Genomic DNA, 26,742 nt, shown 5'->3' with positions numbered 1-26,742 from the left:
AAACTACATCTTATATTTGTAAAAAGGTGATACCTAGCATATATGTCAATTTCTGCAGAAATCTGAGATTTTGCCAGAATAATAAACAACTGTCCGTTACAATCTTTGGGAAATTTTCTTGGTTTTGTGCAATCTTCACCAGCAACAACGTCACATTTCAAAACACGAAGAGACCCTTCAAGTTTTCTTTGGAGTTGCACCAGATTGCCACATTGACAGTGAACCTCGATCTGCAAGATAAAATAATAGATTTTATTGCTTAAAGTATTATACAGTAATGAGTATGGGTAGAGCTTGTGGCAATGAGATACTTATGATTGATGACGCAATAAAGAGGGTTCTTCAATCAAGGAGCGTGCTTTAGTGACTCGTTCATCAATTGGTAACGATCTGAGCAGGAACAAAGTTCAAAAGAAAATGCAAATACAGAAATTCAGTTTGAAGAAAAAAGACGCAGAAAGATCGATGGCAAACATAAAATGGCAAAAACGTAGTTCTTTGTTATACTGAAAAGATCATCCGAGAAAGTCCGTAAAAATAAAATTTGAACCATGTTTACTGTGTCCAATATAAACCTCAATTTGCATCTTATGGGGAACATCCATATCATGAAACATTTCGTACAGTCCACGTTTTCTCATTACAGATTTTTAAATCTGCTTGTATGAATAGAATGTCTTCGATAACACTAATGGATTTTTCCATGCAACAGTTTTCAAAGACCACAAACGGTCTTCTAGAATAAACCCAAAGCAGGTGTAACTGAAGGATGCGTTGAATAGGTTCCTTTTTTCAAAAAAGTACTAAGGCTAACAAACCATTTTTTTTATGAGCGTCTATAGTATGTCTATTTAGGCCTAACCTTATCAATGAACGAGAAAATGCTTATTTGAGGGAATGGGCGCTCATTCAGGAGAGACTTTTCCACTGTGTTAGGGATCACTAATTCAAGGGTTTACATTATGTAACCCAAAAGAAATAGTGTTTTCATTCCTACCTCTATTCGTTCATAGACGTCATTGTTTTGTGAAATGTTGTCTGGTAGGTACATTCCAAGTGACAACGAGCGTGTATCCAACAAGCATTTGCCAACACAATATGAGAACCCAGGATTGTCGTCAGCACTATCTGAATCATGCCAATTGACAACAAGGTCTGCCTCCGCTGCTCTATCGAATCTTGCAAAAGGTAGGTCTGTTTTGGCAGTAAGAGTAAAAACATGACCAGTGTCGATGTTGTTAGAGTTTATAGGCGAGCTGGCCTCGTGATGTGGGACTTTGTTATCATTTTTAGTCCATAGCTGGTCTGGATTTTGTTCTACGCAAAGAGCAGGGATAATAGTAGCTTGAGAAACCTGAGCTTCAACAACCAGAGTCAGGCTGACATTCTTTAAGCTTCTGTGAACGAATGATACGTACAAAACTATCTATAACTGTTAAATCGCACTGATTCTAGGCTAAAGTCACCTACATGTGAGGGTTACTGTACCTGGACATATAGATCTTGTCTCTAGTGCCTAATATATGGAAGGTTGCAAAGAGGGGCTGGGAAAATAATTATTGACTGAACTAAATCGAGCTTGCAGTGCAAAAATTTATTGAAAAACCGTAATTACAATTCAAAAGTTTTGAGCACGTTTTATGTAGTGCAATAAAAGCAGAAAGGTGTATCGGAGATACTTTAGGAATTGAGAAACTGTTCTTTTATTTATTTACTCTGTTGAATCTTTTTCTGAACCTGAGAATAAATCATCAAACTATACTATCTTTTGCATGAAAATTATTCTGTTTATGTCCAATCCCTCTGCAATACTCGTTAAATGCAAAATGCAAAAATACTCGTTCTACAAACTAGCAGTTAATAATTTGTCTTTTGTCGAAATTACAAAAAACTGCTGTGTTTTTGAGAATAGGTACCAATTAGTAATTAGAATATTAGAAACAAAATTAAATGAAGTTACAATATGAAAAGAGGTGATGCCAAAATCTACACACTCAATAATATGTTTGAACATTAAATCTTGAAGTATGTTCTAACTCTTTGATCCCCGTTAACTTTGATTGGCCTACTCTAACACGCTAAAATCTTTCAAACTTGAAGAAAATACCTTTTCAAATTGCTTTTTAATTTCAAAGATATAATCCATTTGTCAAGCATGACGTATTGATTTTGCTCCAAAACTTCAAAAGGATCTTTCCAATCGGACGAGCTAATACCTATGAAATAAAACATTACAATAAAATACATAAATAATTCGTATAAAATGTCATTTGAAAGGACACACGGGTGCACGGAAAGCGCAAATGGGTTTTTAGGGGTTAAGACAATCGACATATACTAAGATGGCATTAGCCACTCGGTCGCTCATCCATTGGCCAATCAATATGCATGTGAATGGCATTAAGCTAATTGATTGGTCAATTATTGATTGACAGGCTTAAACCACGTTAGTATCTGTCGGTTGCCTTTAATGAGGCTTGCCCCTTCTAGCAATCAAGACAACCCTTACCAACAGGCTTTTTTCAACGGCTAATTTATTGACATTCTCTTTACATTACATCCATGACAAAAGATTCAAAGAATTGTTCAAAATATTCAGCTTGTCATCAGGACGAATTCAGCTATATTTGCTGGCAAATTCAGCTATACTTGCTTGTCATCAGGACGAATACACAATGATATTTGAAGCACTAGCCTAACACATTAGTGGATTTCCTTGTTGAAGCTTTAGCCAAAGTTTTCAAACTTTTCTGATCAATCGTCTGTAGGAAACTTGAAAACCCATAGTTAGCTTCTGTGTGCCAGTTCTTGGAAAAACTCAACTCATCTGGTTATGAATCAGATAAAGAGGAAGTGATTATGGATGAATATGAACAATCAGTTTACCACTGGGAAGTTGGTCTTCGTTGTCAAATAATGGCAATAGATCACTTGCTTGTCCTGCCTGCAAACAAAGATAGATTCAGTCAACACCGTACTTGCATTGGACTTCCAATGAAATATATCCTAAAAAAGGGAGCAAATCGATTGAAATTATAAAGCATATGGTCTTTAAAAAGAAAGGGCCACAAATGACAAGTCTTTGGAAAAATTTTCACAGAAAGAAGTACTCTAGAAACTTTATAAATTATCACGAGATTCGACAGAAGGAGCCATAGATCCATTTGGGAAAAGTATTGAAGTAATGAGATCTGCTAGTATTGCGATAATGAAACTAGCAATTTGAAAACGCCTTTAAAAATTAAAAGGAAAAAAATTTGCTACTAGGATAATTCTATTTCGTGCTGCTCATTCTTTGTTTCACAGAACGCGATCCATATTCTGAGGAGAAAATCCACGCACACATCTTTATAGACGACACACATTATTTTTGAAAATATGTAATAAGTATAAAAAATATATTTGATTTGACATTATTTATAACCAAAAGGTGCTTTGAAATATAAACTTATTAAATTACTTTATATTCCATGTTCAGTGACATGCATCTCAAATTCGTCCAAGATTCTTTAATAAGATCAGCTTTTCTTTCAAACGTAGCAGCTGCCCGATCAGTTTCTAATGCCAATTTCTGTTAATAAAGGCGTTTGAAGGTTGAGCATTTAAAACTAGAATGTCACCTAGAGAAGTGTCATTACAGCTAAATGAACAAAGAGACAGATAATGAAAAAAGGTTTCTGCCATTCAATTCTTAGTTGTATTCTTAATTTCAAGGAGTAAGGACAGCAACAATACCAGATTTACTTTTTTGATTTTTTTTCAGTGTTAATAAAAGAATCTGTGAGAATATCATAAAATGATTTTAACAGTGACAAAATGAGCTATCATGTGATGATTTGGATGCTGCCAATATTGGTTGACATAGTGCCACAAGCACAAGGGCTCTTTCTCCATCAAGTCAAAATTAAAGTAATCTTTTATTGTATTTCAAAAAACAAATCAAGTCAATTTTGAACAAATATAACTAGTTTAGCAGGTTTCGAGAAATTCAGTTGTGCTCGGGCAGATGTTAAGAAGGCATGGTTCAAACTAAAGGATTCTAAAAATAGATTTTAATGACATTGTCACTCTTTTTATCTATAGCAGGACAATGAAAAAAATTCAATGGGTATATGTCGAAAGAAGTGGGGAGAAAATTTGGGCAACAAATAGAATTTATCGAAGTTTGGGTAAACAAAATCTATGTGCCAAGAACGATTGGTAAGATCTTCCCTCACATGACATATTCGATATTTAGTTTTGCTTTAGTTAGTTAAAGACTTGGTGAGCAAAAGAAGTGCACCACCTGCCACAAAATAGCAGCTGTTAATAATGTTATTATTATTTATCAGAACTTGCAAAAGTACAAATCGTACAAAAGTACAAAATTATTAATCAATAAAAAAGATGCAAAGAACGACCAGTTTTAACTGACATCCTCAAGGGTAGATGGTGGCTGTTTGGCCACATACAACGTTTGTCCTACGATTCGCCGGTTGTGGGGGCAATGAGATTTTACTTTGAGGGATCAGAGGTAGACCTAGAGAAACTCTTGTGACAGCTTTATATAAAGATATTACCAAAATGAGAGCAATGAAAAGGTAATTTCCACTATCGAGTATGAACAACAAAGGAGATTTTGAAAAGATACGATCCACAGCAAAGGACCGCAAAGGATGAAGATTATTGTCAGAAATAGTGTGCAGTTTTTTGTACTTGTATGAGGTTTTAGAAAAGTTGTTCCAATTTATAAAACGTTATTGTTGGGTATGCTAATGAGAGTAAAATTTTCACTGTCTGCTCCCTCTCTCTTGTATTTTGGAAACTATTGAGCAAGCGTCATTACAAATTTTCACAGCACTCTTACAAGACCACACCCTGACCATCTGTTAATTGCTTCTTTGTTTCATATACCTAAAACATGTGCAGATGCAGGCGTTTGCAAAGGAAAAATTTAGTAAATAAGAATTTTCGATGTAAATTACTTTTAAAAGTAAACTAATCAAGCCTTAAAATTGGGGTTTATGTTGCTCCAATAATTAAGTTTGTTTCAGGTTTCTGGTTTCTTCTAATTTAAAAACAGAAGGAAGTTAAGGAAATATGCTGCTGGAAATTATTTACCTTCTGAGCAAAAACCATCGAAAATGAACCCACACTGAGGAAATGAATTTGGAAATCTAATCTAGAGTTTATTTAATCTATTAAAAAGGCTCTTTGTGTTTGTGTTTGTGTTGGTGAAACGCCTACAAACAACTTTGAAGATTCTACTGCAAGCAATTGTGCTTTTTCGTGATCAGTCAACGGTGACTGTACATTTAATTGCTCAAAATAATTCCTGGATTGACATAGGGCTGTACTGAATGTGGCTATGTGGATTGACTGAACACATCACGAAATTATGAAATTATGAAATTATTTGCATGTTTTTTGTACTGCAATTGGCCAAATTTAAGAGACCGTTTCCTAACATGTTACAAAATAATTCAATCAATAAAACAAAATGTTTTTCACAACACTGTGGCCATTGCTCGATTGTCAAAGTGGTGCAATACTTTTGCTCACTAAATGGATTAAGATGAGTACGCATCCTGTGGTAACTAGCTACTGTAAATGGGAAGAAAATGTAAATATGATGATGTTATTGTAGATTAGCATTTTGATACATAAAACGTCCAAGCTTTCGTTTCACATAGGAGTAAATGATTAATTAAAAGAAAACTGATAATTAAATGATATACATAACTTAAAGTGAAAATAAAATTGATAATGTACCTGCAAATTAGTAGAAAGTGCATGGGCTACAGCTGAAAAACTCTTTTTTACAAGATCATTTGGTTCAGTACAGGTATCTGACAATTCTGTTCCCTGAAAAGAGGAATTCATTTACATATAACAGAACAAGATAAAAAGCTACATAATTTTCATATTTTAAAAAAGACTTTCATAGCAAAGTGCTCAATATCTTTAGAACCAATTTATTACATAATGCAGACTCTCCATTGATAGTTAAGGTAATGCCTTTTCGGGTTATTACATGTAAGATACATATGCCAAATATGTGATAAAATTTCAAGAGTAAGCAGGAAAGATTGACCTTTTGGCAGCAATGAAAGTCAGTCAAAAAAAAGTCCAAGTCTTTTGAGTCATCAACTAAAAGAAGACAAAAGCTTAATATAAATGATTATATTATTAAAAAGGATGCAATAATGGCTAGACATAGGCTTGCTGCCCTTCATTTACTACAGAGCTGACATATAGAAAAAATGAAACTGAAATAGAAATACTAGATCGTATATAATTAAATTAAATTTTTAGCACAAATCATGATGTATAGAAGAAAACGTAACACTTCATTCTGAATAAAAATGTAAATTGTCAAAAATATTTAAAAAGACTTTTCTCTAACTATATATATAAAAGACTTTCTAAGCAATATACTTTCTGTCCAGATTGAAACCAGTTACTTTGAGAAAAAAGAAAAATACTCACTATTATGGAATAATACCAAAACCTGTGGATGCCCAACCTGACAGAAATCCCCAATAAATGCTTCCTTGACATTGTCCCAATGTTGTAATACCTGTCATGAAAAAGACGTGGAACTAAGGAGACAAATTACCAAGCTTCAAGCCCCCAAACCATCCTAGCTTCAAAGCCATGTCTCCAAAACAACCATGTTTTTGCATCTTGACATAATGCTTTATAGTAATATATAAAAAAATAATGAATTAGATGCTAAGCAGCTGATACTAGTATACAACATGACTTTTAAACATTCTTTTTTAAACATTCATTAAAGTAAGAGGAATGCAACAAAAGATGATCAGAGCATAAGATAGAAAACATGCAGATATTCAAAGATTAAAAAAAAGAGCAGGATGAGAAGATTGGTATTATAGTGAAGCAGAAATAATGTTAACCATAGGCATTGATAAAAATGCTGAATATTTGAAAAATTTTGTTAATGAATGATTAGAAGAAATCTTTTACATAGTTGAGTCATTTTCAGCATTTAATTATGTTAAAGTTTAACTTAAACTGTGATATAAACCAGATAGGATGGCAACTGAACATATACTATCATAGTCATAAGAATATATCATAGTCATAAGAATAGACAGCAGGCAAAGACTAGGTGGACTAATGTTAAAAAATCACAGGAAATGAAACCATGATTACAAGCTGTCAAAAACAGGGGGCATGATTAGTCCTGGAGACCAATGCCTAAAGCTCAGTTAACATTTGCTCCGACTAGCTCATTTAAAAACAAGAATCGATTCCAGAGGTAAAAATACCATACATACCTTTCTTTGTCTTATGCTAACTACACAGCAGTGTGGTGATTTTGAGGTGAGAAGTGCAATATTTTCTTCATTTGGCAACTGGAAAACATAATGTTTTAGCAGTAACTCAAAAGGATTCACATTTAGCAAAGCAATATTCTAACAAAGCAAAGCTTAAAATTTCTTACAATTTTAGTTCAGTATTCGTTTAGTTTAGTTTAGTTCAGTAGTTCATTTTTTTAACTTTTTCTTCTATTATACCAATTTTACGTTGCAGGTCTACATCAGTCATCGTGAGGCTGCCATTTTTTTAACCTGCCTTACAAAAAAAACGATGTATGTATGTACGATGTATGTATGTAACGGTATTTCTAGGCTAAATAACTGACACTGATGAGAAAAAATTAACAAGATAAAGTGACTATGCATGAAATAATGACTCGTGATATAATGTATAAAGCTTGATATAATGTATAATGTGATATAATGTATAAAGATAAAATTTTCACAAAAATCAAAATTGTTGTTTATATATAAGATATTATATATAGATATTATATTATACAAAGTTTAAACTGATTTAAGCAAAGAAACCCTCAATCTGTTAAAAGGGGTACTTTGGCTTGTCAGCCTGGTAGGACAATGCCATCTTTACCTAGGGAAGAATCCCCCAATCATCCCTGGAGAATCCAAGTGTCCTTCCCTAAACAGCTATTTTTTGCAATTATTTTTTGCAAGTAAAAATGTAGTTGGATGATATCTTTTGTTCAAATGAAATTTAATGTGATGAAATTTTATGTTATGTTATGTCATGTCATGTTATGTCATCTTATCTTACATTGTCCAGGCCTAAGAAATAGCTCACACCATTGGGCCAGGGCTCTTTTGATTTCTTTTGTGTAAGCCATTGTTCCAGGCAAGATAACAAAAACTTTACTAAAAGCCATCACCTTCCCTATTTCATGCCATCAGCATCAAGCTTGATTGATTTTCTAAACATTCAGAGGCAATTTCAGGAGCCAAGTTTTTCAATATCATAGTGTGTTTACTTATTTGGACTTTGTTTGCTTAAAAATGTCGTGGGTAAATCTTAAAATATTAATGTAACTTGTAGCTGAATGTACCCTTACAACTGCTAAAGTTTATTTTACCCTTATATTAAAATTCTGTAGAACTAAAAAAACTGCAAATTATTCTATTTTACCTCAGCATAATCAATTTTGTTGCAATCTTTTAGTGGAATTTGGCAACAGAATATTGTGTCAGATCCCTTGCATGCTAAAAATTGGCCATTTGATGTTGTAAATAAAACAACTTCACACTGTTTATCAGTCTTCGAATATGATTCTTCATCCTCAATTGATTCGACTAATTCAAATGCTGTTAAAACTGGCCAGTAATCTTTGTGTGGCATAGAATCATGGTGGCATTTCGAGCTAGGACTTTCAAAATTTCCGTCAGGTGTTACCACAATGGCATGATATTTTTTAATTTCAACTTTTGGAACATAAAACTCAAGGATTAGAACTGAACTTCCTGTATCTTTTTTCGTAGCAACAGTATGTAGACTATATCCGCTGTAAACAGCAATCGGAATATCAATTGAATTCCAATTTATTTTCGTAAATGTAGACTCATTATGAGTATTAATATATAAATCGAAGCTGCTGCCGAAAAACATAACAGTCGGACCGTTATAAATATCAAAAGCACGAGTCAAGAAGTACCGATTGGACACATTCGAGGGTAAACCAACTATTTTCTCATACACAAGATTCTCATTCATGTAAGCAAAAACAATCACTTGTAGTCGAACACCTCCTTTCCTTTTACGTATTTCCAGCAATGCTAGCGTGCATGGCATGTTAAAACCCAGTTCTTTAAAGCAAACGGATTTAATTATGACTCCTTCGAACCGATGATCAAGTTCATCATCGTATGGCCTCCAATGATAATGAACTTCACTTTGGGTAGACAGACACCCAGTTTCATCAAGTTCCAAAGATGTTAGAGTGACGCCTGAATCTTGATCAGCTGTAATCAATCTCCCCAAACTCTCGACTCTCCTGTTTGTAGTCATCGCTAATTTTTTTTTAAAAACGATAACAACTCTGTTAGTCGTCGACAAATTTAGTTTCCCGCCTCGTGCATGCCTCATATCCATGCAAACTGGCCTCATAATGGGCTGGCGAAAAGTCATAAAACCAACTTCTACCAACATCAAGACCAAACGCAAATGTCCACGCAAACAACAAAACGCAAATACCAGAGTTACATGCTTATAGCAAGCAGAACGTGCAGAATCATTAGGCTAAGAAAAATACACAGTATTGTCTGGTCCGGTCAATTTTCTATCCTCACATTTGCAAAAAGACGATCATATAATTTGAATTTTCATGTTGAAATTAGTCTGTGCAGGAAATTTTATATACTTTGAAATATTAAGCCCCGTATTACACGGTTTCAAAAGCTAGCTTTTCTTTTAAATGTCACTAGGATTTGTTGCAGTATAAAAATTTTGCCTGTCAATTTTGAAGAAAATTATTCAAAGCGATATAACTCTCGACGGAACAACACAAACAACATGGAATTTTCAGTATAGACTAATTTCAAAATGATGATGACAAATCTGAACTCTTTATGTGAGAAATATGACTTAATTCTGTAGATAGTGACATACAAAATTGATGGCATGAAGCTAGAACAGTAATGTATTTTCATTTATGGATGTCAGTTTTGAGTTGATTTTAACAATGTTTCCGTCAATAGAGCAGTTATCGGAGAATGACACCATCGCACTTTTAGGCTTGAAAAATAAATATTGTAATTTAATCGAATAGTTTAGAATTTGAAAAAATTGAGTTTACTTTTGGGCCTAGCCAAATCTCAATGCCGATTCGCAATGACGCTATCCAAGACATTAGCAGATCTGTCCGCATCTTGCTTGCTACCACAGCTGCTTTAGTCCAGTCTAATGCTTTAATTTTCAACAAGCTGGCCAGCATCACAATGTTAGAAGGTTTCTTGCTTCACATTGCATAAATCTTCACAAAATTAGAGTTTACGGGCCAGTTTACGGAAATATTCTTATCTTATGTCCTATACAAAATCTGAACAGGAGCTTGCCACATGTTTTGCCTCAATTAATTAATGGATACCTCTCAACAATGGACAGATTTTATATCTTTTAAAGGAACCTCTTTACAACAGATACCTCTATACAACAGGCTATTGCACTTATCCGAACGGTGTCCGTTATACAGAGGCTCTAGCATAGGAGATTAATTGCTACAATACAGGCTAACCCTTGACCAATGATGTCACCTGTACAAAAAAGCAAATGAGGTTCTGTAGAAGCAAAAATGTCTATAGATATTGCCAAGAAATAGCAAAATTTATGCAGTTAAATGCACTCTCAGGCTTTGAAGATCCCCCTCCTCCTCCAATAGCGAAGATCCCCTTTCCATTATCTTTATATCTTATTGTTGCCACAAGTTCTTTTTTCACTGTTAACTTGGCATAGCAAGTGTTTTGTATGTATTCCTGAAAAGACGTTGTTAAGACATTGTAGTCCTTTTCTAAAAAATTGATGTTGATATCCCTATTATCATATAAACTGCATGCTTGCTACCCGAGATTTGTTTATGTCTCATGTGTTGTTTATAATTATAGGCCCTGTAATGGTCATTTGAATTGTAATTTTGTGTACCAAATAATGGCAAGGCTACTATGGAGTCTCCACAATTCGAAAAAGGCGAGAAGGACACCCTAATTACCGGACCGGTAAGGCCTTGGAATCGTACTGACAGCTAAATACAGGGAAGCAATAGAGATAAATGCATTGAAAGAATCTGCGTAGGTATTAAGTAAGGGATTCTATGAAATTCAGCAAATACAAAATACATAAATAATATTTCAACTCCACATCCTACTAAGATTTCTATGGTTGTCTCCGATTGATCAAATTCGACTTGATAACACAAAAACTTATAGCTTATACCCTAACCTTTAACACTTGCAGTCGCTACTGAAGTGGCAACATGGCTTAGTGATTCAACTCTACTACATGATCATACTATCAACGATTGATCAATTTCAATAGTTGAATAATCAGTGCACTGCAGTGACAGTTTTGATATCATACAAAAACGCAGAAATGCTAGTCTAAAACTGAGCAATTCCGAATATTCTTAGCAAACAGAGCTTCGATAATGCTAAATCAAGTCTTTGCAATTTGTGATAATTAAAAAATCAATATTACACGTTATTTACATGCAAATAGTAAGATTAAAATTGATACCACTCTTATTTAAATAGGATCCTTAAGAGTTTTACATTTCAGTAAGTTGAGCGATGAAAATTTTCATGCAATTAATGACCAATATTCTTGACTTTTCAAGAGAGGGTACCATCCTCTTTCAAGCTCCATTTTTCCACACGGCAGCCTTTAGGATCGCAAAAGAAATGATATTAGCATCGCAGTATTGTGGCAGTGATACCTTAAGTTACGATAAAAAAACAACCTTTGGTTATACTTAACAATAATCAAGTGTCGACATCGCAGCGACAACGCTAGCAACTTTGCAATGTATTTTGGCACAGGCTTTGTAAGAGTTTCGTGGAAACAAAGCAAATAAATTTAGCTTCTCTGATGCAAAAAAGTCTCACTCCATTTTATATATCTTTAACATAGAGACATCGTCTTCACGCTTTCAGGTGATTGAAACCTGGGGTCTTTAAAGATATTTGATTAAATTTTAGTTTGGTTCGTGGCTGCAAAAATCTACTTTTTCTTAAAACTTATTAAATGAGTCGTTCTTTAGTCACACTGGGTGATATTCGATTTTCACCTTCTATTAAAAAGGCTTTATGCCTCAAAATGCTTACCGTATGCGACTGGAGTTAATTTATAAACAGTGTGAAGAGGAACATTCATTCCTGGTACTTCGTCTAAAAGGAAGACAAATTCAGTTATATCACTCTGGGCAACCATTTAGGAGAAAAGGGATGAAAATTGGAAAATTAAACGAACCTACCTGTAGGCGAAGTTTGATTAATAAAAACACGTACTTCAGTGTAAGAGAAACATTTAGGAACAGAAACTCTTTTCTTATTTAACTGTTGTTTTGAGTAAAGAACTATGTGACAAAATCATGTCAAATAAAATAAACAAGTCATAGAAGAATGAATATATAATATTTGAATAGATAGATAATGGTTTAAATCAAATTACGACGAAAAATTACTGAATGCCAAGATAAAAAGTAAATGGCTAAAATCAATTACAACCAAAACATTGTCTTTAAGCCAATGCTTTTCATTTGAACTGTTATATCATCATTAATTAGTATACGTGCTTCGTGAGGACAAAAATCCGTAACAAACTTTTGTATATAATCAACTTATAAGCCAAAAAAATGTCGATAGCGATCCAACTCTTCTTTGAACAAAGCAAATTGCTTATAAGATCACATCATAAGATTGTTTAGACATATAGACTATGGTTTTATATGTTTACCTGGGTTGTGGTCTAAGAAGTAGGCCAGCAAACATCGCATCGTCGTCTAAAATGGAATAATGATTTGCAATAAAATACAAACAAGCTCACTGGTACAGGTATAGGCAGCCTATATTACCAATACATTAAAACTGAGTCAGCGGGTAGGTTACTGAGATGGATGGAGACATAAGGCTGAAGAATAGTTTAAAAATAATTTCTATTTTATAAAGCAAAAATTTTTTCGATATTATTGTATGGAAAATACTTATGAATCAATATTTCATAAGTATTTTCACCTGAAAGTAGACTAACTGCCTCTCTGGCAAGATTATTTTTGTTAACAAATCTGCTTATACATTTTACAAATTCTGGGCTGGAATGAGAACGTAAAATCCTTACCCTGTGTGATACAACAAGGACATTTTCCTGCCTCTCGAGTTCCTGAAAAGTTCAAAGTGAAATAAACTAAATTAATTGAAGTTACATGAAAATAAATGAAAGATAAATGAAAGTTAATTGCGGAAATGAAACTAAATTATAAACAGCTGCTTTTATATGAGTTGAAAAATCTCATTCTCCAAGGGTACTTCTCATTCTAAAGGTAGAAAATGAATCATCTTTGCCTGGAGAAAACATTTTAAATTAGTCTTCATTGAAACACAAAAAAGTGAGATACAAAAAACAATGAAATTTCTTTTGCGCTGCAAAATCTTCGAGGGAAAGAAAAATTTCTAATGCTGTCATAACTTGGAAAGACTGACAATATCAACTTTGAAAGACATTCAACGAGAGTCCAAAACGACTGCAATTTTAGATCTGTCAATTTGAAAAGATGAGGGTCCATTTCTTGTTACAATACTGATGTCTTCCTTCATCAGGAGCATTTCAAACTGGGTTTGAACAAAAGAAGTATATGTAAAAATTAATGAATTTTCCGAATTTTCCCATGAAATACGCACCATAATAACAGGTTCCAAACGAGACAGCATGTCTTTGTAAGACTAAAAAGGAATAATCAATTTCTTTAATAGCTTTGCTTATGATTTTAATTACACAATAAAGCTTAAACCAGGAAAAACAATGGATTTTCTATAACACAACCATCTTGCTAACCAAAAATTGCCAGCCCGTCTGAGCTCGTCACCCAATGATTTTGGAAGACATTTTCCAGCCCCCCTGTGTGTTTTGAGCCCCTCTGTTATTATGGACACAATAGTATTCTTCTTGCTTGATATAATAGTGACTAATATATTAAGCAGGACTGAAAAATTGGAAGCTGGTGTAGTGAAATGACAAGCACATTAGACCTTCTAGGTTTTGAGGAAATATTAGGTTTCGAGGTTTTTAGCATTTTAGGTTTTGAGGAAATAATTTACAGAATATGCAGTGCAGATATACAGTCAGCATCTAGGATTGGCCAGATAGCATCTTAAGCTTACATAAAAAATCTTCTTCGATCTACCATTACAGCGTAACAGGACAGATAACTCATACCTCGCCTCCAGGGTATCTCCATGTAAAATCCAGTGGTCCTTTATGAGGGGTAAAAATTCCAGGAAATTTGATCGCTAAATCTTTAAATGCAGTGCCATGACAATCACCCTAATACAAAATTGTGGTATACATAATGGAAGTAAGATTTGAAGCATCACGACCAACTGTAATTCAGTGTGGCTAAGAGATTAAGCAAGCAGTTCAAAAAAGAAAATTCTTAAATATCAGGCTATGCAAAATCCAATGGCATAACGAAACTATAGCTAGTGTGCATATTTCTAGGGGATCCTAGCATTGCTTCCTACAGAGGTGCATTATTTGAAAGAATTGAGCATATCACTGCAAAAGTCTTTAGGCTGGTCATTTTGAAGGTGATTCTTGCATCGGATAGAAAGTGTATAAAATGTTGGGAGAGCCTACTACAAGGAAGTACGAGGCATCAGATCCTTGGCTCTAGAACAGCTAGGAAAATGCTACAAACAAGTATATATATGTCAACAAGACAGGGAAGTCAAGGCAAAACAATGCAACGGGGTTTCGAACCAAGGACAACGGACCGAGAGAATTAACCTTGAAAGCTGTAATAAACTTGAAAGTTCTGTGCGATTATGAATCGGAGATTTGGAACGGATTAAAAGAATCTTACGCAATCGAGATAGTCGAGCGCTCTCCATGTTTCACTTGAAACCGGCAAATAGCCAGCTGTTTCTCTGGGTCCATCTAACGAGCTCACCCAGACCTACGGAACAAGTATGGTGTACGTAAGGATAAGCAACGGAACGGGGGGGGCATAGCAATTAAGAACATGCATACAGCATAGGTATCTTCTCAGAGTGAATTCTATGCACAACTCGTAGAAAACAAGAAAGGCAAGAAAATTTCAACAGCAAAGACCAATTGTTTAAAATAGAGAATAAGAATGTTGTTTTGTACCTTCAAATCATTAATCTTCTCATCTTTGACAAATTCAGCAAGGGCTTTCGAGAACTGAAAAATGATAGTAACACAAAGAAATGTCTTGAGAATCAGTAAACAAGTTATAAAAACCCAAATAGCAAAAAGAGAAACTGAAAATGTCAAAGAAAAAAGAAGCATTAACGTAGCATTAACAGAAATTTGCTTTTGTTGCTGAAATTATTACCTTGGTGCCATTTTCAGCTAAGCTTGAGTTTCCACCGACTTCGCATTCTAGATTATGATTACATTCCCCGTGCTGTGAAAAAGTATGACAATAAAGCTGTGGTGTGTCCCTTACGATTTACTACAATACAACAGGTTTACTCTCAAACTTTTGACTAGATACGAACACTTATGGGGAATCTAGATGCTGTATACGTTGAGAAGAAAACTTTCTTTTTTATACATACACAAATCATACTAAACTACAAATACGATATGCCATTCACAGCAGAAAAAGACACAGGGTCATCTAGTTCCCGCTGTCAATGGCAATTACATTACCCTTATAATTTACAAATTGAAAAAACCAAATATAAAAAGAATAAAAAATTGGGAAGGAGCAGTTGCTGTGTCGGTTTTTATCATGCGCATGAAGAAACGTGAAGGCCACCAACCAGAAGCCCTAGGCCCAATTCCATGCACAACACCGAAGAAAACTTAAGGGAGAGTGACAAATCATCAGACATGGCACAGAAGTCATCATACCCCTAATTTCAGATCAAAATCAAAATTCTTCGGGTAATTTATGTCGCGTGATTTCCTTATATTTTTAAATCATAATCGAGGACAACCCCCATATCCAATTCGCAACCATTGAGAACGATTACAAAAAGCTTGGAAAAATCCAGAAATTAGTACTTTACATCCATCCAGCAACATATAATCGTGGTTACTTAGTTTGATATGGTGTGATTGATCACTGTTCATCACTGATTATAGTTGATCGCTGATTTGGTTAACTGAGAGAAATCTTACCGTTGTCAAGTAAATTGACCTTGGGAGAATATGAATGTTCATCAGGTAATATACGACTTGGCTTTGAAGATAACCTGAAGATTGGAAATATGCGTCAATGAGACGGGCATGAAGACGTTAATGGAGACAGAAAAAACTCATAGAAGAAGATTTATAATAGCTAAACAGAACGTAACAATTGGTTGAAACTGTCTCGAGGTACATTCTATATCTAACAAACCATTATATCTAAAACATAAAAATTTTCTAAGTGATTCTAAGATGAAAATAAAGTCCTCTATATTCTTGAAAAAGTAACTGGCGAAAATAAATTTCAAGATGAATTTTATACTGCTTCATGATTTCCTTTAATCGAATGAATGAAAAATCTTGCATCGAGGAACCTACCATCAACATTATTGACAAGGAATTGCACTCCAGCATTAATGATCTTGATGAAGGAAAAGCAGCTATAAAAGAAGAAAATTGCAAGTAACTTAATAACAACGAATTCTAACGTTAAAAGACATGAAAATAAAGAAAAAGATTCAAGGAATATCTTAACATCAGTTGGACTCAATTTATCTACTAGCAAACACATAGATAGGAGCATTTTCATTTCTCTTACATAATATCTTCTATGAGCCTGAAAATTACCTACCCTTCTCCTTCCATGTTATCTGACAATGGCTCATAAACTGCCTCATAGTGCTTTATTCTCTCCTTGAAATCTTCTATAGCTCTGTCTGAATCGATATTTGTGTAATCTGGTGTGAAGATTTTGACTTCCTGGAAAGCCAGACAGGAAATATTGATGTTAACGGAAGAACACGGGGAAGGCACAACTAAAAAGAGGTGCAAGCTCAAAATGTCTCTCAAAAATATTCTTACGAAAGAACGTTCAGTCCCTGAAAATTCAACCCTTTTAGCTGTTAATAAATCAGCTAAACATTTTGGTAGTAATACCATTGCATACTGTCGTTTACTTATTTACTACCAAATTTATTTTGATGAAACCTTTTCATTTCATAGTTTTGATTTTCGATAATGCTTTACAAGTTCATCAAACACAGTTACGAAAGATGAAATGATATACTGAGAGAAAAATTAACTGAGAGAAAAAGCAAACACTCGACAATAATATGCCAATAACATTACTATTCAAGCAATCTATGGTTTTAAGCATCACTTACTTTGACAGTTTGTGTTATCAGATTTGGATCATCACAAAAAGATTCAACAAAGAAGACCTGAATATAAAATATAAGTCCGTTTACATTGATTGATCATAAAAAAAGTGATGTAGGCCAATTCTAAAGACAGGGTTGTAACCTAGCCTTTTCACTAATCAACATAATCTTATATGTTTTTGAAAGGAAAAGACAGCAAACACAAGCTGAAGCTGGCGGGGCTGCAAAAAATATCGGACAATGGGATCACTAGTCTCATAAAATGTACTGGTCTCTGAGAAATTATCTTGTGAGAGGGGACATTTTCCTCAAAAAATTTGGTTTATGCAAATACATTCAGAATATCATATAGGAAATTATCATACAAAGGTATTGTTAACAAACAATGATTTGTAGATTTTTAGCTTCTTAATAATTAGTTATCGGATGAATTTAAAACACAAAGATTTATCTCGATTTTTGCTCTACTCTTTTAAGAAAATAGGCATTGTTGTTAATAAACTTTGTCCTCATTCTTGCAAGACTTATTTAACAAACCTTTATTAGCACAAGCTAGAGTTTGTAGCGTCATTAGTGAAGTATCAAATTCAAAATAAATTCCCAGTCCTGCTTAACCATCCTTAAATTTTTGTATTATGGAGCAGGGTAAGTCTTAATCAGTAAAATGCAAAACTTTTCTAACCAAACATTTATATGTGTACGTGAATAAAGTTATTTGGATATTAGATTAAAAACAGGACAAGTTTTATTCGTCTATAGGGTCAAACGCATGTTCAAGTGTGAAGTCTTCAAAAATTGAAGAGATTGAAGAGATGGTTCATCAAACGTGAAGGTAACTTATTTATAATTTTACCTTAAATTGGTGGTCTAAGCAATGCTCAACTAACATTTTTCTTCGTTCTCTGGTAGTGTTTGTGGCGTCAAAAATCTATTGAGTAGGCAATTGGACACAAGTAACAATAACATACGAAATCAATAAGAAACATATGACAAAAAATTTACTTATAAAAAGAGTATGAAAAATTAAATATGATTGAAAACTATAATGATTTTAATGATAATTGACTGGTTCCAAGCCGAGTCCAGAAAATACTACAATTCTGCAGCTGGAGAAAATTTATTCAATGACGCAGTAGTAGTCTTGAGGTAAGCCAATGAGTAACTACCAAACCATGCTTGATTTTACTTCAATTCCATGTCCAACAAACTTTTGTGCTAAAGACATTTCCAGGTTCTAAGGCAAAATATGGAAACCACACCAACCAATACTTTAAAAAAAATTCATTGTTCATATTCCAAAATTTAATGACCATATCAAAGGTTTATATTTAAAGTTCGAACAATTCAAGAAAAACAGCTTATCAATGTTATAGGTTTTCAAAAAGAGTCAAATAGTTTGTGATTTTAATATCAAGATCCATGAGCGGTTTTTGCAGGATGTTTTGACCATTTAAATTCAAAGACAGTTGCTTGAGGATTGCATTGTGAAACCCCCAGTCTACACAACAAAGCGTGTGTACAGCTCTGCCTATACGACATCGAGAATTCCACGACCGATTGATAAACAGTTATCTTTTATTTTTCATTAAATACATAAACAGTTGCTCGTAATATAACAGCAGCTCGTAAATGAAAAGAGCATGTAGTTACAGATACTGAAATGCAAGTTTCGATTGAGCAAAGACCTTTTAGGGTCATACAATCGCTAACCTGCCGAGTGCCGCTATAACATTAAGCTGAATTATAACTTTAATTGCTGTAGATCCCTAATCAGAAAACTCTGCCGTTTAATCCTGAGGCTGATCGTCTTTAATTCTAAAGCAAAGGGCATTACAAACCAAAATCCTTCAAAATACAACATCATCTGGCTATTGCTGTATGGAGAAAGAGCTAACAAATTTCGTTCGCTCTGTGCTAATATTGTTACTAAGAAAATTAAGCTAACTTATAGAAAAATACATTTATCATACGAATTCTTAGTTTAAGACTCAAGACAAGTACGTTTACTTAAAGGTTTAATTATGTTCTTAAGATCAAAGGCTGGTTGGGAAGGGCACGTTCGCTCTCTTGGACTCGCCCGATTGTTTAGGGGTCACCGATTGGTCAACCCAGAATCAGACGGTCTTCCTTTCAAGTTTATTTAGATCCATGTCAAGTAAACTTCTGCTTTCTTTTTTTATCATTATCGGAAGTTCATTATCTAGAGTGTCGGACGAAAGACACTAACGTATGCTAAAATATGTTATGTTTTTGCTATTTTCATAGGCGCTTTTTTGAAGAGTCTAATATCGATTTATCTAATTTTTGCTTGCTTTTTGCTGAGAAAATAAAGATTTGTTATATAAGATGACGTAAAGTTTTTAACACACTTTCGTATGATTGCCCTCATTACAATCTTAAAAACGCAAAAACGTCGCATCTCTAAAAATTTAGTGGGATAAGGGTAAAAAACGGCGTGACATCAATAGATTTGAACAGCTTTAATTGATGACGGTGGATAATACTTGAACCTGTGTCAAAAATTAACATAAAAGTATTTACCGCAACTCTGTGTTGTCCTTCGAGCCATTCTGTGACATCTTCAAGAGCTTCCAAGGCACATTTCCTTTAAGCAGAGCAAACAACATCATTTTTTGCTACATTTTATGCTACTATGTATCAAATATAAATACAATAACCTAAATTTAGATACGCAAGCAGCCTGAATAATTTTTATTTAAAGAGAATGAACAGATATAAAACTGGCTAACCTACACTTTCATTTAATAGTCAGCCATGCTAATTCAAATTGAATAGAATTGGAAATTACTTTTAGAAGACTGGGTTATATGTCTGTTGATTCTCTTTGAGTTTCTGCAAAGCTGCAGTAAAACAAATCATTTATATTGTTAATGTTCATCTGACATTTTCTGTCACTTTGAAAAAACGGCCTAACACCAGTACCATGTTGGTTATTCAAGCTTTCTCCAATCAATGTTGATTTGAAAGTAAAAAAAATATTCATTATTCCATCTTTCTCCATTCAATGCTTTACAGTCGTGCCCTTTGTGCTAGTCCATAGACTTTGGTGGGAGTTTCAAGCAATTTTAAGGATTTTTGAATAATCAAAACTTTCAGATATAACCTCACAGGCTTAACAAATTCAATCAGTTGATAGAATAAAATTTTAGAGCATGTAGAAAGGAAAAAGTTTGAAAAAATAAAATGCAATGCATTTAATTTTTTCTTTTTCTAGTTCAACTTTTGCCTACAAAATTTAAATAAATACGTCCATGGACTTGTATACAGGGTGGGCTGGAAAGTGGAGTGATATGATATATCAAAATGGTACAAAATATTATACTATTCATAAATCTTACTTTCTTATTTCTAAGGCCTCTACATTGTCAACTCTGAAAAAGTCATGCATTCTGTCCGTGCCAACTGCCTTGCGCCGATAAGCCCCAACATTGTAGACTGAAAATAAAAGGACTTTGTATCAGATTTGTAAAAACAACAAGTAGTCAAGAAACTAGGCTATTAGCTGACCTGCAAGGTGTTAAAAGCAAAATACAAAAATATCCAGGGAAAGGCAGCATTTACTGTTATTTATACCAGAAGGTGGAAAATCATGTTTCAGATGCACAGAGATTTAAGGCACTTACTAGATGCAATTTTAATCAATTTGCATTCAACTTTTTAGTTATTTTGTATTCAGCACTAGATGATATTTTGTATTGAACCGCATATTCTCAAGACACCTTGAGAAAAAGTGCCTTTCTCTAGACTTTGGGAGGCTTAGGGACAATCACATTCTTTTAAAAAAAGCATTGCTTTCATTTAAACCTCAGAATCAAAATAAGAAAAATGGTAAAGATAAATTTGAAAATAAAGTGGGTGTTTTCATGTGATTCTGGATGTCTTTTACAAATTAGACCCCATTTGGGCTTATTAGTTATTAGCACAAATATGTTTTACGCTTTTACATATTCTCAGGAATGTAAACAAGTGAATAATTAGTCTATTTTGTTCTGTTTTGCTCTACAAAAACTTTTTGAAAAATCTGTAAATAAATCTAGAAAAAGGACCCAAACCTGAACAATTTTTGGAACCTATTTTTCATCAAACAATAGGCTTTCAGATACTGAGAAGCTTGGCTAAACAACCATTACCAATGCTTTGGTCCTTATTTTATGTCAATGTTGTGACCTATATTGTTTATTTTTTGTTACAACTGTAGGCAATAATGAATTGTCCCTATTTGTTATGTTTATAATAATACAAAGTGTTACAAACTACCTCTGCAGCTTATGCCAATCCAGTTGAGGTATCTGCAAAGCTTCTTTGCAATGTAGGTTTTCCCTCTAGCTGGTAAGCCAACCATAATGATGAGTGTTGGAGCATTGACAAACTTGGGCTTGACAGCTGGGTAAGTACAGCTATCTGAAATTTCAGAAATTAACATTTATTCAAACTGCAAAAGAATTGAACTTAGGCATAGAGAAAATACCTACCATGCTCTGCTTATAGCCACTTCATTTAAAGCCACACTACTGGTTACATTCACATCAAATTTAGACCCAAATAGACAAAACTCTTCAATTTCACACCATTTACAGTCACACTCTGTTTACAGTCACAAGTTTTCAAGAAAAATTTTGTGTGAATATAACTGGCGTTTACTATACCACTTTTCAACTATTTTCCTACAGCCTAGCAAGCAAGGCTTTTAAATTTGAAAAAATTATGTGAAAGTTTCTTAACTCTACTCAACTAAGACTGCAATTAAGTAGAAATTATGCAAGTGTCGCTAATTGTAGGGACTCACTGACTTTTGGTACTTTCCTGCAGTTAGTGGCACAATATTTGAGCAACATTGGTAACGTTTCCCCCAGCACAGGGTGCCCCAGTATATGGTCAAGCCCCAGTATAAAAATTGTCAATCAAAACTATGTTCTAAAGAGCCGCCAAAGCCATTATGGTGCATTGTTGTCGCGATGATAGAAAGAAGCTATTTCAAGACACAGCAGCTTCTCGGCCAGTAGACATTCAGCCATACATTCAGCAAGCGGCCATGTTGTAACAGCCATACATCAAACACATTCACCTAGCTCACTACTAGCAATAAAAAAATATAGCCAGCTTCATTCCTTCAACTTATTTACATCAAAACAGAATGATTCAGCAAGTTCCATCAAATTTAACTCAAACCAGACTTGACCAGTGTAATGAAAACAAACACGTGTAAACTAAAATGTTGCGTTGTTTATGACGAGCATTTTGATTTTCAGACAGCTGCACTTAATAACACAGATTGATTGAAACTCCCATTTCATAAAAAATTCCCCAATCAATGCTCGTCAATTTATCAATCAATTCGATACTTGTTTTGCATAAAGTGAAACAGCTCAATGGGCTCGGAAGTTTGCAAGTTTCAAATTTAAATTGATAATCAATAAAGAAAGTGGCTTCGATTAAAACCAAATAACAACATAGAACAACTCGTGCTTTCGAAATTAACTAATGTGTGTAAGGACTTAAACCTGCGCACCGAATCAACTTCCCGTGCTGCTGGTGCCAGAGTTTACCATTAAACTTTTCATGCCTCTTGCGTATACACAATAATTAAGCCTAACTTTTCCAGCAGTCTTTGGAAAACAAAAAAAATGTAATATTTAATGTTCTTCGTAATAGCTGAGGCAAAACAGCATCTGTTCGGTGCCTGTCTAAGTTAAGGTTGACGTTTATATTTTGTCAGTGACACAAAAAATTTCCAACGCCAAATGAAATGCTAACCGGTTCGATACTTGTATTCATCTTGCATTATGGTATCATGCCTTCGAAGATTTCTTTGACTTCTACTGTCAGTATCCATTTTGCAAAATTTTAGATTACAAGCACTGAATTATTCTCAGAAAAGCACTTCTACGGCTGGTCACTGATAAGTGGCAACCTCTCGTTGTTGATCTAAAATCTACGGCGCACATCTTGCAAGCGCCTCGTTTTCAGATAACTTGTTTTTCGATGCAAAGCTTGAAATTGCATTTGCTATGGGAAATGCACTCTCTTTCTATAAGAACCAGATAATTTATGCCTATGCTCGATGTTCTTATTTTCTGGGTTACTTAGGCTAAGGTGTTCTCAATGACACAATAAGTAGCACGGTTGATAGGCTGACAAAATATTATATTTTTGTAAACATTAGTGACCAAACACTTTTCTTCTAATTTTTCTTCGGAGGCTCTTACATAGAGCGGTTCTTGTTTTCCCGATAAAGAGGATAAACGAAGTGATGATATCTGATCAAAGCAGTAGATAAAGCTGATACTCTTTCAATAGGATATAATTATATAGCCTTGTTGCTTTTATAAAGACCGAGATACAAACTTTGCTTGGGGGAACGTTCAGAATCCATTTTTTGTCCTCAAGGTCTGCTGCAGTGGCGGCTCCAGCCTGGGATAAGTGGGGGGGCAAAAGGTGTGTCCGGGACACCCCCTGAAGTTTTCTCATCGGGTTTGCAAGAATCTCAAGGACCAACTTTCTGAAAAAGTGGGGGGACTAGTCCCCCCATTCCCCCCGTGGCTCCGCCACTGGTCTGCTGTGCTGCGTTCCTCATCTGCAAATTTTTATTGAGCCGGTCACCCGCTCCCTTTTAAGCACAAAAGCTAGCCACGGACTCTACAGTGCTTCTTTGCACCAAAACTAACAACATGCTTATCCAAAATCAAATCTGTGTCTATGCAAGAAAGTCTCTCTCTTCGAAAATCGGAAAATCTCTCCATGTATCCAATTTTCAATATCTGGTTGTCATTTCAAAGCCAAATCTTGTCTGATTTTCATGTAAATAAGAGAAACAAACAGATCTTACTTACGTTCTATTGCTGACAAATTGTTATTCAAAACATCCATCGTTTCTTGGTAAAATATGTAGTAAGTTATTTTATGATCTAGCTGCCTTCGCTCTCTAAACTATGTTGCCAGAAGTTTTAGCAAATCTTGCAAATAATCAGCATAATAAAGGAGCATTTGTTAGAGTAATTAAGTAATTACTACGCTGGGACTGATAAAATAAAATATAAATATAAATGTTTACGATATAACTCTCACAAACTAAATATAAATGTTCTGTTCTAGTTTTATTATGATGTTATCTTGCAATTTTTAATAGTTATTCAGACATTTGTCATTGTTTTCTACACGGTTTGGTTTGCTTAAGCACTGGTTATCATATTTGAATCGATGAAAACATGGGCGTGGTCAGAAAAACCACACCCCTTTCATGACGTTGCCCATAGAGCCCCCCTTGTTAACTTTTTTAGAGATCACCACTGTTTACAAGGTGTTTCAAAAGGGCCAGATGGCGTAGTCTACGGCACTGACTTTAAAATTATGATCAACGAAAGAGTGCCCTACTTTGCGAATTAGACAGGCGATTCGAGATAAAACAAGAGTAAGCTTGTAGAATCCTTAGATAATTCAAGCAAGATCAACTTGAATTGACATCTGAAGAGTTTTTGAGCTAAAGGTTCTCTGCTGTGTATATTAAATCATTAAAACTTTTTGCCAACTCATAAAGGTTAAACGAAATTTATATTCAATGAATGAATTAATGTAGATTCATCAGAATATAATAGCATAATGAAGAGTCAATTCACATCACCAAGAAAGGAACTCGACCAATCAAACATACACTATACTGGCCGGTTAAGGGGGGAGAGTGGCTGAGCCCCCAAAAATCTCTTTGAATTTAACAAGAGTGCCTAGTTCCCCGAGCCCACCCCTGGTTAGTACATTATTCATAAAATAGTCAGGGAAGATCAAAAGTTTGATCTTTGACCATTCATCGATACAGAATATAAAAAATGACGATCCATGTAATGAAGTGTTTGAGAAAAAGAAATTTTATTGTTGAGCAACGTCACATGATAAATCTTGTACCATTCAATCTGGCAAGCCACTGTTCTACGCGTACCAGTGACTTACCAGTGACATACCCGTGACATGAAGTGGATACCACTGTTCGATTATCTCTTTCACTTAGGTTCTGGTTCCCAGCTTATTGCTCCCCTAATTAGTATTTTGACTAACAAGACCGTGGAAATTCTTTTTTAATCCTGACCTACATATTTGAACGTTTTGAGGGTAGATCGCCCCCAAAATATCTTTGAGCGGTCGCCCCCATTACTTCGGAGGACAATGGTCTATTTTTCTAAAACAATGGAAAAATATAACGCTACCTCATTTAAACAATAGACTTGCCCCCTAATATTTGACCAAGTGTCATTCCTTATTCACTGCGGTTGGCTTTTTGCTAATACAGTTGCGGTTGGCTAGGTCAATGGCGGCGCCAGCCACTGCGCTCTGGGGGGGGGGGGGGGGGACAAAACAAAAGATTTTAAACCACGCCCCTTTAGCACCAGAAAACGCCTTTTTATTAACAAGGAACGCAATTTTTACATAAGGGAACGCCCATGACTCACTTTTGGCTATGTAAAGGCAGTTTGAAAATCATAGGATTACATCATAAAAAGTACGTTGCCAAAATATTACCCCTCCCCCAACATTTTCTCATCGGATTTAGACGAAATGCAAAATTGATCCTGCAAAGAACTGGGGGGGGGCGTGTCCCCCCCATGGCGCCGCTACTGGGCTAGGTGTTGAAGTATGTTAACTGTCACTAGAAATGGTACATGGGCTCGAATGGTTGCTAAACATGCATACACTCATTTTTTATACCAAACTCGATCTAAAAAACGAGTACTGTGCAAGAGGAAAAAAAATTAAGAAAACAACTTAATTTTAAAAAAGGCAAGAGCACATAATTTCGTGAAAATCCACCGATATGATTGTGCTGGAAAATTTCCTAGGATAAACAAGCAAATATAGGACACTAATGTTAAAGTTAACAACATCATGGTAGAGGAGTTTCCTAAAGTGTTAGGAAACTGGAGTAGTCGACGTCGACTTTGGTTTTGCATAAAAATGATCTGTGAAAAGAAAACTAACGCTTTGTTCTAAACATGCAGTTCAGTTATCGGAAAATTTGAATCAAGTTCAAAGAGCCTATTCATCAGCTGCCTAGTATAATCTTTCGCTTCCTACTTTCACCTACAAACAGAGAAGGTCATAACTCACCATTTCTGAAATAGTAGTCTCTCTCAACAACACTTTCTCTAGATGGCCTTGGTGGATAAGCAGGATTTTCATTTCCATACATCCTTGACTTCACCAAGCATCTCCGGAGTCGATCACCGCAAACCTAAAACACCGGTCTAACTTGTCCGGTTTCATACCATTAACTACGTAAAATGAATCCTTAAGTGAAAAGTAATTGTACAGCGGTATTAACCGGAACTGATACCTGGAACAGGATCTTGAAAACTTAACTATGGAACCGTATTGG

General features: G+C 34.7%; 2 protein-coding genes across 7 annotated transcripts in view; both read right to left on the bottom strand.

Annotated features, from left to right (window-relative positions):
* LOC135680852 (uncharacterized) overlaps positions 1–9,775 on the bottom strand; it is a 38,801-nt gene extending 29,026 nt beyond the window's left edge. For 3 of the 4 annotated variants that reach the window (XR_016144890.1, XM_089113835.1, XM_065195053.2), the window contains exons 1-10: positions 8,467–9,762; positions 7,284–7,361; positions 6,469–6,559; positions 6,074–6,129; positions 5,752–5,844; positions 3,461–3,571; positions 2,887–2,944; positions 2,108–2,216; positions 998–1,397; positions 34–230 (exon numbers count right to left, since the gene is read on the bottom strand). Coding sequence is in view for 3 of the 4 variants with exons in the window: in XM_089113835.1 (XP_088969961.1) it covers positions 34–230; positions 998–1,397; positions 2,108–2,216; positions 2,887–2,944; positions 3,461–3,571; positions 5,752–5,844; positions 6,074–6,129; positions 6,469–6,559; positions 7,284–7,361; positions 8,467–9,483 (2,210 nt within the window). In the remaining variant the exon portion in view is untranslated. Of the gene's footprint in view, positions 1–33; positions 231–997; positions 1,398–2,107; positions 2,217–2,886; positions 2,945–3,460; positions 3,572–5,751; positions 5,845–6,073; positions 6,130–6,468; positions 6,560–7,283; positions 7,362–8,466 lie in introns of all 4 variants that reach the window. The other variant, XM_089113836.1, reaches the window with a different exon arrangement.
* Positions 9,776–11,122: 1,347 nt separating this feature from the next.
* Positions 11,123–26,714, bottom strand: LOC135696588 (6-phosphofructo-2-kinase/fructose-2,6-bisphosphatase 2). 3 transcript variants are annotated; one of them, XM_065216026.2, is made up of 18 exons: positions 26,475–26,714; positions 21,639–21,782; positions 20,720–20,816; positions 19,902–19,965; positions 18,214–18,288; positions 17,364–17,420; positions 16,832–16,959; positions 16,579–16,640; positions 16,192–16,265; positions 15,398–15,469; positions 15,190–15,243; positions 14,903–14,995; positions 14,257–14,364; positions 13,722–13,763; positions 13,162–13,203; positions 12,781–12,826; positions 12,150–12,212; positions 11,123–11,707 (listed from the first exon to the last, which is right to left on the bottom strand). In XM_065216026.2, exons 1-18 carry the CDS (start codon positions 26,554–26,556, stop codon positions 11,658–11,660), a joined length of 1,353 nt encoding a protein of 450 aa, XP_065072098.1. In that variant the 5' UTR covers positions 26,557–26,714; the 3' UTR covers positions 11,123–11,657. The 3 variants fall into 3 exon arrangements, with proteins under 3 accessions (XP_065072098.1, XP_065072100.1, XP_065072101.1); XM_065216028.2 differs by lacking the exon at positions 26,475–26,714 and adding an exon at positions 23,136–23,333; XM_065216029.2 differs by lacking the exon at positions 26,475–26,714 and adding an exon at positions 22,891–23,101.
* Positions 26,715–26,742: the final 28 nt, after the last annotated feature.

The sequence above is a fragment of the Rhopilema esculentum genome, chromosome 18 (assembly GCF_057945365.1).
Source record: "Rhopilema esculentum isolate cy_ngs chromosome 18, ASM5794536v1, whole genome shotgun sequence".
NCBI classification, from domain to species: Eukaryota; Metazoa; Cnidaria; class Scyphozoa; order Rhizostomeae; family Rhizostomatidae; genus Rhopilema; species Rhopilema esculentum.
Note: the sequence above shows the minus strand (reverse complement) of the source record. Positions and strands in the feature narration are given on the sequence as shown.

Coding starts and splice junctions, on each gene's coding strand:
- LOC135696588 (XM_065216026.2), bottom strand. CDS start 26,556: ATGTATGGAAATGAAAATCCTGCTTATCCACCAAGGCCATCTAGAGAA. Junction 12,827..13,161: donor TCCTTGTTGTATCACACAGG/GTAAGGATTTTA, acceptor ATTCCATTTTAG/ACGACGATGCGATGTTTGCT. Junction 11,708..12,149: donor ATTAACTCCAGTCGCATACG/GTAAGCATTTTG, acceptor GCGATCCTAAAG/GCTGCCGTGTGGAAAAATGG.